The sequence below is a fragment of the Suncus etruscus genome, chromosome 16, assembly GCF_024139225.1.
Source record: "Suncus etruscus isolate mSunEtr1 chromosome 16, mSunEtr1.pri.cur, whole genome shotgun sequence".
In the NCBI taxonomy this organism is placed as follows: Eukaryota; Metazoa; Chordata; class Mammalia; order Eulipotyphla; family Soricidae; genus Suncus; species Suncus etruscus.
The window spans coordinates 47,333,749-47,346,404 of record NC_064863.1 but is presented as its reverse complement, the minus strand read 5'-3'; the positions used below and the strand labels follow the sequence as shown (position 1 = coordinate 47,346,404).

General features: G+C 44.4%; 1 protein-coding gene across 1 annotated transcript in view; it reads left to right on the top strand.

The window, feature by feature from the left end:
• Positions 1-6,300: 6,300 nt before the first annotated feature.
• SPINK2 (serine peptidase inhibitor Kazal type 2) overlaps positions 6,301-12,656 on the top strand; it is a 9,879-nt gene continuing 3,523 nt past the window's right edge. Inside the window, exons 1-3 of the mRNA XM_049789954.1 lie at positions 6,301-6,368; positions 7,724-7,767; positions 10,166-10,275. Of these exons, the coding sequence (XP_049645911.1) occupies positions 6,314-6,368; positions 7,724-7,767; positions 10,166-10,275 (209 nt within the window). The 5' untranslated portion in view covers positions 6,301-6,313. The remainder of the gene's footprint in view (positions 6,369-7,723; positions 7,768-10,165; positions 10,276-12,656) is intronic.

The following is a 12,656-nucleotide window of genomic DNA, read 5'->3' as shown; positions in this document are numbered from 1 at the left end:
GCCCTACTCTCTGTACTTTCATTCTGATCCCTCAAAGTTAACTTAACAAAAGCAATTCCTCCAATAATATCAAACATTACATCTTTTATTCAATGCCAATTAGACTTTTGTTTGTTTGGCCAGCCATGCACAAGATCAAGCGCCTTATATGCTGTACTATTGATCTGACCCTGCTAAGATTGTTTTGAGATTTAGGATCACACCCAGTGATACTCAGATGTCACTTTTTTTTTTTGGTTTTTGGGTCACTCCAAACAGCACTCAGGGGTTACTCCTGGCTCTATGCTCAGAAATTGCCCCTGGCAGGCATGGGGGACCATATGGGATGCCAGGATTCGAACCACCGTCCTTCTGCATGAAAGGCAAACACCTTACCTCCATGCTATCTCTCCGGTCCCCAGAGGTCACTTCTGATGGTATTTGCAGGACCATAAGTAGTGCTGGTGATATCAGCACCACATATATAACATGCAAAGCAAGTGCTATATACCCCTATATTGTCTCTCTGGCTCAGGTTGGAATTTTTCCCCCCTCATTGATACTATGATGAATTGACCTAATATAAAGCCATGTTTCTTATTTTAGGGTCTGCTGTACATCAGTGCCTCATAAGGAAAAAGTAGTATTTTATTTTAAAAGTAGTATTTTTTTCTGGGGGAACACACCAGATGGGCTCAGGGGACAATATGGGATGCCAGAAATTGAACCTGAATCATTTAAAAGCAAGGAAAGCTCTTGCTATGGCTCCATCTCCCAAAAGTGGTAAATATTCTTAAATACTACATCTTAACACTATAGTGTTGAAAGTCATGCTTTTGTTTCTCTCAGAATAAATTAATTTTTGTTAAATGTCTTAAAAATACTTGTAATAGGGGCTGGAGAGATAGCACAGTGGTAGGGCGTTTGCCTTGCAAGCGCCGACCCAGGACCAATGGTGGTTTGAATCCCCATGTCCCATATGGTCCCTGTGCCTGTCAGGAGAGATTTCTGAGCAGAGAGCCAGGAGTAACTCCTGAGCACTGCTGGGTGTGACCCCAAAACCAAACCAAACCAAACCAAACAAAAAAGTTGGTCAGAGAGATAAGACAGGGGTTAAGGTATTTTCCTTGCATATGGGCAACAGTAGTTCTACCCTGTATTTCCTATGATCCCACGATCCCCACTAAGAGTGACACCTTGAGAAAAAAAAGCCATGAGTATCCCTGAGCAAACTGATTGTAGCCTCCAAAAATAGATTATTTTAATATCACAATTAATATATTCTTATTTTTTTGATTAAAATATACCATATTCGTTTTTTTAGGGCTACCATCAAAGTGGGTAAATTAGAGGCAGGAACTCTCAGTAGCCCATTCCTGGAGCTGGACAATGATGAATAGGGCATAAATTGTTGGATCCCCACGGAGATGCTATTCCCGAAACACTTGTCAGATGGAATTCCGTAGAGCAAATGCTCCAGGACTCTTCTTGAGGCAAAAGTTTCAGAGAAACCACTCTAGAGATGGGGAAGGACAGCACAAAGAGGGGTGCTATCTCCCCATGGTTAGTGATTACTCTCAGGTTTGATTCTGGGCTCTTCCTCCTCTCCAACAGAAACCTCTATTTAAGGGATATTACCTTAACACGCTTACAAGTCACTTCTCTTGCCCACTGTGTTGCTCCAGAGACATTCCTAAGCCCCAATGGTTATATTTTTATTCTCTTTGGTGCATCTCTTCTCCCTGGCTATACTTCTGTTATGGTCCTGGCCCTGTCATTCTCTACTATTCCAGTTTCTCTTATCCTATGTAAGCATTGTTAGAATGGTATAAAGTGTCTCTAATCATCAGCCTGGGACCTGTTCTTTTCTGGTCATCAGCTAGGGGGAATACATTTAGTCCTGAAAGCACCGGGAGAAAGAAAGTTGACCCTCACTGGCCAACTGAGTTGACACAGTAAATCAAAGTTATGACAACAGAATAGGTGAGCGAGTCTGGTCAAGTTGTTTAAACAGAAACAGCATCATAGAAACCATTAGTAAATGTATGAAACTTAAAAAACAAATTGTAATAATCACTTATTGTACTAATTATTGTAAATGCCAGTAACCACTGTATAAAAATGTTTTCCTTAGAAACATCTGGGTCTAGAGTGATAGTACAGTGTGTAGGACACATGCCTTGCACACAGCTAACCTGAGTTTAGTTCCTGGCATCTTATATGGTCCTTTGAGTCCACTAAATTTGACCCCTGAGCCAGGAGTAAGAACAAGTGTGTTCGGGCCCGGAGAGATAGCACAGCGGCGTTTGCCTTGCAAGCAGCCCATCCAGGACCTAAGGTGGTTGGTTCGAATCCCGGTGTCCCATATGGTCCCCCGTGCCTGCCAGGAGCTATTTCTGAGCAGACAGCCAGAAGTAACCCCTGAGCAACGCAGGGTGTGGCCCAAAAACCAAAAAAAAAAAAAAAAAAAAAAAAGTGTGTTTCAAAAACAGTAAACCCTTTCAAAACTAAAAAACAACCCACAAAACTCTTTATGGGACTGGACAGAACATATTCATTCATTTATTCCAACATGATTTGAATCTCCTGAATCACATATGGTCCCCTTGCACCTCTAGGTATAATCCCTGTGCAGAGCTAGACTATACCCAGAGCACTCTGGGTATAACTAAACACTTCTTCTCCCACCTCAAATAAGTTATCAAAAAAAATTTTTTTTTTGTTTTTGGGCCACACTCGAAAGTGCTCAGAGGTTACTCCTGGCTCTGTGCTCAGAAATCATCCCTGGGAGGCTTGGGGGACCATATGGGATGCCATATCCACCACATGCAAGGCAAATGCCCTACTGCTCTGCTATCACTCCGGCCCCCCAAATAAAGGATTTAATTCTCACTTGCTATTACTTCCACCAATTATGTTCACTTATGTTTTTATCCCATCGTTTTGAAGTAGGTCATTGTCATTTTGATTAGACCAGTAATCAGTGTTTACTTGTGAGCAAAAAATTCCTGCAGTTCTGGAAACTGAGCCCAAGGTTTTATGCGTAGGAATATGTACTCTACCAGTGAACCTTATCTCTAGTCCTTGAACAATTTGTTTTTCTTGAAATCATAATTATCTTTTTTTTTTTTTTTTTGGGTTACACCTGGTGGTGCTCAGGGGTTACTCCTGGCTGTCTGCTCAGAAATAGCTCCTGGCAGGCACAGGGGGACCATATGGGACACCCGGATTCGAACCAACCACCTTTGGTCCTGGATCGGCTGCTTGCAACGCAAACACCGCTGTGCTATCTCTCCGGGCCCATAATTATCTTTTATATTTGCTTTTATTTCTCTCTTATTATTAACCAATTCTTAAACTTTACCCTTTAAGAATTTCATCTCAATGATTGTAAGACACATTTGAACTAAAACTATCATTTTCAACTACTCTTGCATGGAATCTTTTGCTCTATATTGGAATTAAAAACATTTTCTTTTTGCCATACCTGACTGTGGTCAGGGTTTACTCCTTGCTCTGTACTCTGTGTCCTGTTTGCTGTACTATCTCCAGATCCATGTTCTAATTTATTGGTTGAACCTTGCTGTACTAATGGCTGTACTAATTCTCTTGACCTAACTTTGGTGTAGATTCCTATTTCTGATCCCAGATAGTCTCCTTTTGTCTGATGTTGACCATTTTTCAGGAATCGTGAACTCAACATTTTCTGTGCTACTGCTGGGAACTGAAGCGAGCACTAGAGTTACAGAAGTATGAGAAAATTTGAACATCACTGCCTTGAGGCTGGCCTTGCCTGGCTTTGTGACAACACAATGGTCACTGTGACTTGAGTTAGGAGCAGGTGTCTGGTTGCCTAGGAATCGAATAACTTTTCCCTCAGCATATTGTATCCCAAATTCTTTATGTAACTGATCTCACCCAAAACAAGATTCTATTTTTATGATAGCCATTTTATAGGGAGAAGGCAAAAGCAGAATTTCATTGTTCAGTAACTTGCAGAGCAAGTATTTAAGTGCAAAACTCTTCACAGTTATGTCAAATTCTGCTGTAAAAAATAAATACATTGAAGAATTTAATTTAAATTTAAGAATTTAAGGTTGAATATTAATCAAATAGCCATTCTGATCAAGTACACTAGTGGTTTATTCCATGTGACTCATTATGTTTAAAAAACTAAGATCTAGACTTCCTAAGACTCCTCATTCATTCATTTATTCCATATATTTCATTTTTTCCTTACTAGTGCTGGGAAGCAGATGCAGGGCCTCATTCATGCATGGCAAGTACTCTACAGTTGAATTAAAGTCTCTGGTCTTCATTATCTGTTGAGATACTAACAAGTGAAGGCATCTTTCAAGTGTTGGGAATATAGTAATCAGGTTAAAACTCACTTTCTTTTTGGTGCTTCAAGGTGTAGCATAATATCCAAATATGTGGTCAGTGCTCAGGGCTAGTCCTGAGTCTGTTTAGGGGTCAAACTTGGTAGTGCTAAAGGGACTACATGCAGTATGGGGAATTCATCTAGGTCAGCCACATGCAAGGCAAAATCCTTATCCCTATACTCTCTCTCTGACCCCATGATTTATTTTGAGTTAAGGTGAGATGAATGGAGAAATATGAACAGTGAACTGTCCCTTCGAGTTTAGGTGGTGTGTAGCCTCGACCTCTCCCAAAAGTCAAGAAATTGGTAGGTAATACCATTCTCTGGCACCTCCCTGACCCACCAGGACTGGGACTCGGTCAGGCCTGACATCTTTTCCTACCCAAATCAGGAGGAGACACTTTAGAGGCTCAAAGGCAGAGGCTAGGACAGCTGTTTGGACACTATGTGGCCGAATAGGCAGGTGAGTATCTTATGAGTCACAGGTGTTTGGTTCTGAACCTTTCGTAGGCATCAACCAGGAGTTTTACATAATGTGATGGATAAGGTAATAGGTAATAGGCCCAGTTACCTGCAGGCCACCTCACTTGCCCAGTGTATGATGCAGAGCCCAAAGGTGGAGTTTTTGAAAACATAACAAAGCAAAAAAAAAATAAAAAAACTACAAGACACAAGAAAAAAGGCCTGCTGATCTTTAAGCTGAGGGGAAGGAGCTGAGGGCCACAGCTTTTTCCAGGGAGGTTCGTTCTAGCCTAGCAGTGGCCTGGGCCCAAGGCTAGGTGAGGAGTTCGTCACTTCTGGCCATCTGTTCTTCGATGTTCTCCATCTTCTGCTCCAGGACAGTCAGTTTCTCGTGGAGTGTTTCAAGTCTCGTACGACAGGACTTGTCGAAAGATTTGAGGTAGTCTGAGATTTTCTGGATGCTGTTGGAGATCACCTCTATGTTGTCCCGGCTTGTCCAGTGTTGGTGAATCTCAGTCTGGATGGAGTCCTCCTCACCTGCCATGGCTACCTCCTAAGGAAGCACAAAATAAATGTATTAAAAAAAAAGTCAGGTGGAGAAAATTCTCTGGGGGAACTAGTAAGCATGTGCATGGAACAAGATAAATGTGCTTTGCCCTCAATGTTTAAGGAGTTACATAAGTCTAATCTCTTTGGATTATATTGTGTGCTGCTAAGAAATAGTATGTAATACAACTGGGGATTTGAGGGACAAATTAATTGTATTGTACATGGGTTCAGTTTTGTTTTTCTTAATTTTCTTTGGTTGAAAGATCAAGGCTGGGATATCATCGATGGGACTACCGAGAATTCTGCTTATGGGTGATTGGGCTTCCACTGTAACTTTACCCTGTCCTCTCTCTTTGCATCTTTGTTGTCATAATTAATAAAAGCAAAAAAAAAAAAAAAAAAAAAAAAAAAAGGAAAAGGAAGGAGCAGTGAACTGTCCCTTTGAGTTTGTGTGTGGTCTCGACCTCTCCCAAAGGTCAAGAAATTGGTAGGTAATACCATTCTCTAGCATCCCCACCCAGGAGAGGATCTCAGTCAGGCCTGTCATCTTTTCCTAGCCAAATCAGGAGGAGACACTTTAGAGGCTCAAAGGCAGAGGCTAGGACAGCTGTTTGGACACTAAGTGGCAGAACGGGATGGTGTGCCCAGGGGTTCCCATAGATTCTGGTTGGAGATCAAGAGAGATGGAAAAGCTTAGAAGCCTCTCTCCTGGGGACCATGGGGTGAGGGTGAGCCCTGCCCAGCTCTCCCTCCCACCCCTCTCCTGTCCGCCCCAATCGTCCACCTCCACCTGGGTGGGCCCTTCGCTTCGGCCTCCGGTACTGGTCTCCGGGCCGCGCCCGCCCCCTGCGCGCCCCTTGTGTGTCACGCGCTCCCCGGAACGCGCAGTGAGCGCCCCGACGACAGCTGGGACTTGGGGAGGACCGAAAGCCGGGAGGAAGGATGGCGATCGCGGCTCTGTGCTTGCTGCTGCTGTGCCTTTCCGGGAACATGGCAGGTAAAGGTTCCCCGCAGCGCCTGGGTCACCTTTCGGGGGGCTTCTTCCTCTTCTCCCCAGGAACGCTGGTGTGGGGGTGCAATCCGCGCACCCGTTATTGGCCGTTCGGAGCTCCTCCTTTAAACATTTCCTGGGGTGGGGGAGCCCCTGAAAAAATACATTTCCTGGGGACCCCCCTCCCCAGAATCGTCGTTCAGCAAAAGCCCCCGGGCTAGAGTTTAGGCACTCTGGACTTTCGGTGGCAAAGAAATTATGCCTTAAAAAAGGGGGACTATCCCTTAAAAAGTTACTTTCGCTGGCTTTTTGGACGGTGGTGGGGAGGGAGGGTTACATTAGGCGATGCTTAGGGATTACTTCTGGCTCTGCACTCAGGAATTACTCCTGGAGATGTTTGAGTGCCCATATGGGATGTCAAGGATCCACCCTGATCAGAAGCTAGCTGCAAGGCAAGCAAAAGTGCAAGCGCCCTACCTTCTGTGCTGTCACTCCTTGGCTGACTTTATATGCCGATGCCCCAAAGGCCTTTTCTGCCAGCACAACAAGGCTGCTTAATAGACCAAGTGCAGCTTCTGTCAGAAAAAGACAGAATACCCTCTTTAGGGGAAGAATATGTCTTTGTTTCAAAGAAGGTAGACATTCTTGGTGAAGGGGAAGGATCTAAATTGAATCACAAATTGGATTTAAAAAATCCCTTAAGAGGGCTGGGGCCCGGAGAGATAGCACAGCGGCGTTTGCCTTGCAAGCAGCCGATCCAGGACCAAAGGTGGTTGGTTCGAATCCGGGTGTCCCATATGGTCCCCCGTGCCTGCCAGGAGCTATTTCTGAGCAGACAGCCAGGAGTAACCCCTGAGCACCGCTGGGTGTGGCCCAAAAACCAAAAAAAAAAAAAAAAAAAAAGAGGGCTGGAGTAGGGCCCGGAGAGATAGCACAGCGGTGTTTGCCTTGCAAGCAGTCAATCCAGGACCTAAGGTGGTTGGTTCGAATCCCGGTGTCCCATATGGTCCCCCATGCCTGCCAGGAGCTATTTCTGAGCAGACAGCCAGGAGTAACCCTTGAGCAGCGCTGGGTGTGGCCCAAAAACCAAAAAAAAAAAAAGAAAAAAAAAAAAAAGAAAAAGGGCTGGAGTAGGGACCAGAGTGATGGCACAAGGGTAGGGCATTTGTCTTGCACACGGCAGACCCAGGTCAGACTCGGGTTTGATTCCTGGCATCCCATATGTTCCCCCAAGCCTGCCAGGAGCTATTTCTGAGTACAGAGCCAGGAGTAACCCCTGAGAGTTGTAGGATGTGGCTCGGAAAAAAACTCTTAAGAATGACTTTCATCTTATACTTTAAATATGTATTTTCTTCCTGCAGACTTATTGAGCTCTTCCTTTGATGAAGCTTCAGATTACAAAAGAGTAAGTAGATAACTGCTTGCACCATACTATTAGCACAGTGACCCCCCCCCCCATGCGCCCCTGCAGATTGATTTGGTGGCTGGTTTTAGGTCTGAACTGACTCATTATCATTGTTTTGGGGACTACACCAAGCAATTCTTAGAGGCCATTCTTGACTATTTGCTGAGAAGTGACCCTTTTGGAATTATATGAAGTGTGCAGGGAGATTTGCTGTTTGCAAGGCAGGTGCCTTACCCCTGTGCTAGCTCTGCCCTAGATCAGACACTTTGGAACACTCGACTGCTTCTTTAGAAAGGAGGTGACACCGGAGAGATAGCACAGCGGCGTTTGCCTTGCAAGCAGCCAATCCAGGACCAAAGATGGTTGGTTCGAATCCCGGTGTCCCATATGGTCCCCCGTGCCTGCTAGGAGCTATTTCTGAGCAGACAGCCAGGAATAACTCCTGAGCAACGTCGGGTGTGGCCCAAAAATCAAAAAAAAAAAAAAAAAAAGGAAAGGAGGTGACAGATATGTCCTTTAATGTAGAAGAAAGAGGTAAATTTTGAGTTATTTTCAGTTCCTGAAAGCCTCAGGGTTTTATTACTATTATTATTGTTATTATTACTTTGGCCACACCATGCTGTGTCTATTACTTACTCCTGGCTCTGTGCTCCAGAATTACTCCTGGCTATGCTTGGGATTGAATCTGGGTTGATTCTGTGTAAGGCAAATGCTTTGACCCTCTGCTGTCTCTCCAGCCTCTCCTTATGGACTTTTTCTTGTTACTCCCATGTGTAGCTCTGGTAGCCCTACAGTACCACAGGTGGTTCTTGTGGCACCTAACACCAGTGGAACCTGAATGGCATGGCTTATTACTGAGCATTAGAACCTCAGTCCTGAATGGCCTAATGGGAAAAGGAGTGGTACCTCTGGACCTTCTGAGCCCCCACATAATATCCTAGCCAACCACTAAGTAGAGCTAGGAATAGCCCTTGAGCACTGCAGGGTATACTGTGACTTCCAAAAACAAAACAAACAAGGGGCTAGCTCCAAAGAATTTTCAGGTGTGGCCTCAAGCCCTTCCCTTGCCCTCCTCTTCCAAATAATCAGCTCACCTTCGAGAGGGGCAAGGGCTGGCAGAAGGGAGGAGAGAGGGAAAAGGGAGAGAGAAGGGGGGAGAGGGAGAGAGAGGAAGAGAGAGATAAAGAGAGATATCATGCTTCTGGTTGAAGCACATGCAGGAGGTTTGGATTTGATTATTGGCACTGCTTGTTGTCTGAGCACGAAGTGAGAGTAGCACCACTGGGTTTGGCCCAGAGCATAAGTAAAAAAACATATCAACAAAAATAAACCAGATACAATCTTCCACTGTCTTTTACACTGTAGTTACTGAACTGTTGCATCTGAATTTTGCATTTAAAAAAAAAGATATTTTTGGGGCCCGGAGAGATAACACAGCGGCGTTTGCCTTGCAAGCAGCCGATCCAGGACCAAAGGTGGTTGGTTGGAATCCCGGTGCCCCATAAGGTCCCCCGTGCCTGCCAGGAGCTATTTCTGAGCAGACATCCAGGAGTAACCCCTGAGCACCACCGGGTGTGACCCAAAAAAAAAACAAAAAACAAAAAAAAAAAACAAAAAAAAAAGATATTTTTGGTGGAAAGTAAAACTAGTAGTAAATCATTCCTAGTAAATCTAGGAATGCTTGGGACTAGTATATTTTGTAATGAGAATTTCTTTTTATTTTTTGGTGGGGAGTCACACCTGGTGGTGCTCAGGGGCTACTCCTGGCTCTCACTCAGAAGTTGCTCCTGGCAGGCTTGGGGATCACATAGGATGCTGGGATTCAAACCATCGTTAGTACTGGATTGGTTGCATGCAAGGCAAATGCCCTACCGCTATGCTATCTCTCCGGCCTGAGAATTTTATTTTTTGTTTGTGTTTTGTGACACACAAAGGATATAATCCTGGGGCTGGAGTGATAGCACAGTGAGTAGGGCATTTGCGTGCTCGCTTTGGCAGCACATATACTAAAATTGGAATGATACAGAGTAAGGCATTTACCTTGCATGTGGCCAACCCAGGTTTGATCCCTGGCTTCGTTATATGGTCTCCTGCTTGCCAGGAGCAGTTCCTGAGCACAGAGCCAGGAGTAACCCCTGAGCTCTGCTGTGGCCCACCCCCCCCAAAAAAAAATAGAAACAAACCCAGAAAATCAAAAACAAAGGGTTTAATCCTGCCTCTGTGCTCGGGAATCACTCCTGATGGTGCTCTAGGGGCCATTTTGGAGTTCCAGGGATGGAACCTGGCCCAAGCATGTACAAGGTAGGCATTGTACCTGCTATTCTATTGCTCTTGGGTCAGAGTCCTTGGGTGAGATTATCTCAAATTATTCTGTAAGTTTTCTCTTTCTGTTTTCTAGGCGAACTGTGAACAGTATAAATTGCCAGGATGTCCCAGAGACTATAACCCTGTTTGTGGAAGTGACATGACCACATATGCTAATGAGTGTCTTCTGTGCACGGCAATCAGGTAACATTTTCACAGTAGTGAGTGTTTTCTTGAGCCTTTTTCTTGATATTTAATTACATAGGAAATAATTTTGGGGGGCCGGAGAGATAGGAGGTAGGGCGCTTGCCTTGCATGCAGAAAGATGGTTCGAATCCTGGCATCCCATATGGTCCTCCGAGCCTGCCAGGAGCGATTTCTTAGAGTAGAGCCAGAAAACCCCTGAGTGCTGTGTTTAGAGTTTACTCCTAGCTCTGCACTCAGGGATTATTCCTGGTGATGCTCACAGGACCATATGGGATGGCATCAAACCTGAATTGGCAGGGCCGAAGATATAGCATGGAGGTAAGGCGTTTGCCTCTCTTGCAGAAGGTCAGTGGTTCGAATCCCGGCATCCCATATGGTCCCCTGAGCCTGCCAGGAGCGATTTCTGAGTGTAGAGCCAGGAGTAACCCCTGAGCACTGCCTGGTGTGACCCCAAAAAACAAACAAAACAAACAAACAAACAAAAAACCTGGTTTGGCTACATGCAAGGCAACTGCACTACCCACTCTATTATCTCTCTGGCCCCAGGAAATAGTAATTCTTTTATTTTCTTCTTCTTCTTCTTCTTCTTCTTCTTCTTCTCTTCTTCTTCTTCTTCTTCTTCTTCTTCTTCTTCTTCTTCTTCTTCTTCTTCTTCTTCTTCTTCTTTTCTTCTTCTTCTTCTTCTTCTTCTTCTTCTTCTTCTTCTTCTTCTCTTCTTCTTCTTCTTCTTCTTCTTACTGCACTACCCACTCTATTATCTCTCTGGCCCCAGGAAATAGTAATTCTTTTATTTTCTTCTTCTTCTTCTTCTTCTTCTTCTTCTTCTTCTTCTCTTCTTCTTCTTTTCTTCTTCTTCTCTTCTTCTTCTTCTTCTTCTTCTTCTTCTTCTTCTTCTTCTTCTTCTTCTTCTTCTTCTCTCTTCTTCTTCTTCTTCTTCTTCTTCTTCTTCTTCTTCGTCTTCTTCTTCTTCTTCTTCTTCTTCTTTCTTCGTCTTCTTCTTCTTCTTCTTCTTCTTCTTCTTCTTCTTCTCTTCTTCTTCTTCTTCTTCTTCTTCTTCTTCTCTTCTTCTCTTCTCTTCTCTTCTTCTTCTTCTTCTTCTTCTTCTTTTTTTTTTGTTTGTTTGTTTTTGGGTCACGCCCGGCATTACTCCTGGCTGTCTGCTCAGAAATAGCTCCTGGCAGGCACGGGGGACCATATGGACACCGGATTCGAACCAACCACCTTTGGTCCTGGATCGGCTGCTTGCAAGGCAAGCACTGCTGTGCTATCTCTCTGGGCCCTCCTCCTCCTCCTCCTCCTCCTCCTCCTCCTCCTCCTCCTCCTCTTCTTCTTCTTCTTCTTCTTCTTCTTCTTCTTCTTTTCTTCCTTCTTCTTCTTTCTCCTCCTCCTCCTTCTTTCTTCTCCTTCTTCTCCTTCTCTTCCTCCTCTTCTTCTTCTTCTTTTTTTTTTTAATGAGGCTACTATGAACAGGGCTAACATCAAGCAATGTTAAGAGGTGAGGAGGACAGTGAGATCGGAAAGGCTTGAGGTCCTGGGAAGGAAACTCATGCAGTACTTTGTCATGTGCTACATATGACTCTGCCACTTGAGCCATTTCCCTTGTCCTACTTTGTTTGGATGCAAGAAACAAATGTAGTCTTTTTTTTTTTTGTTTTTGGGCCACACCCGGCTTTGCTCAGGGGTTACTCCTGGCTGTCTGCTCAGAAATAGCTCCTGGCAGGCACAGGGGATCATATGGGACACCGGGATTCAAACCAACCACCTTAGGTCCTGGATCGGCTGCTTGCAAGGCAAACACCCTGTGCTATCTCTCTGGGCCCTCAAATGTAGTCTTGTTTTGAGACATAACATTTAAGGACCAGGAAGAACAGAACTCAAAAGCTGGATTATATGTTTTGTGTACTTGAGGTCTTGGTTAATCCTTGGTACTGCATGATCTGTTAAAATTCCAGGAATAACCCAGATTAGTCCATTAGGAACCCCTTGGGTATGGTCCCAAAAACAATAAAAGTCAAATAAACAGACTGACATTTAAAAAGACAAAATTTATTCAACTGTGTTTTCCAGGTTGAAATTAGAGAAGCAGGGCCCGGAGAGATAGCACAGTGGTGTTTACCTTGCAAGCAGCCGATCCAGAACCTAAGGTGGTTGGTTCGAATTCCGGTGTCCCATATGGTCCCCCGTGCCTGCCAGGAGCTATTTCTGAGCAGACAGCCAGGAGTAACCCTGAGCACCGCCGTGTGTGGCCCAAAAAACAAAAAACAAAAAAGAAATTAGAGAAGCAGCGTTGATTAATCAACTCAATGCCAGATCACCAAATTATGTTCCTGTCTACAGATAGGCCAGTTCCCTCATAAGAGAATAGTTAGCAACCTGTG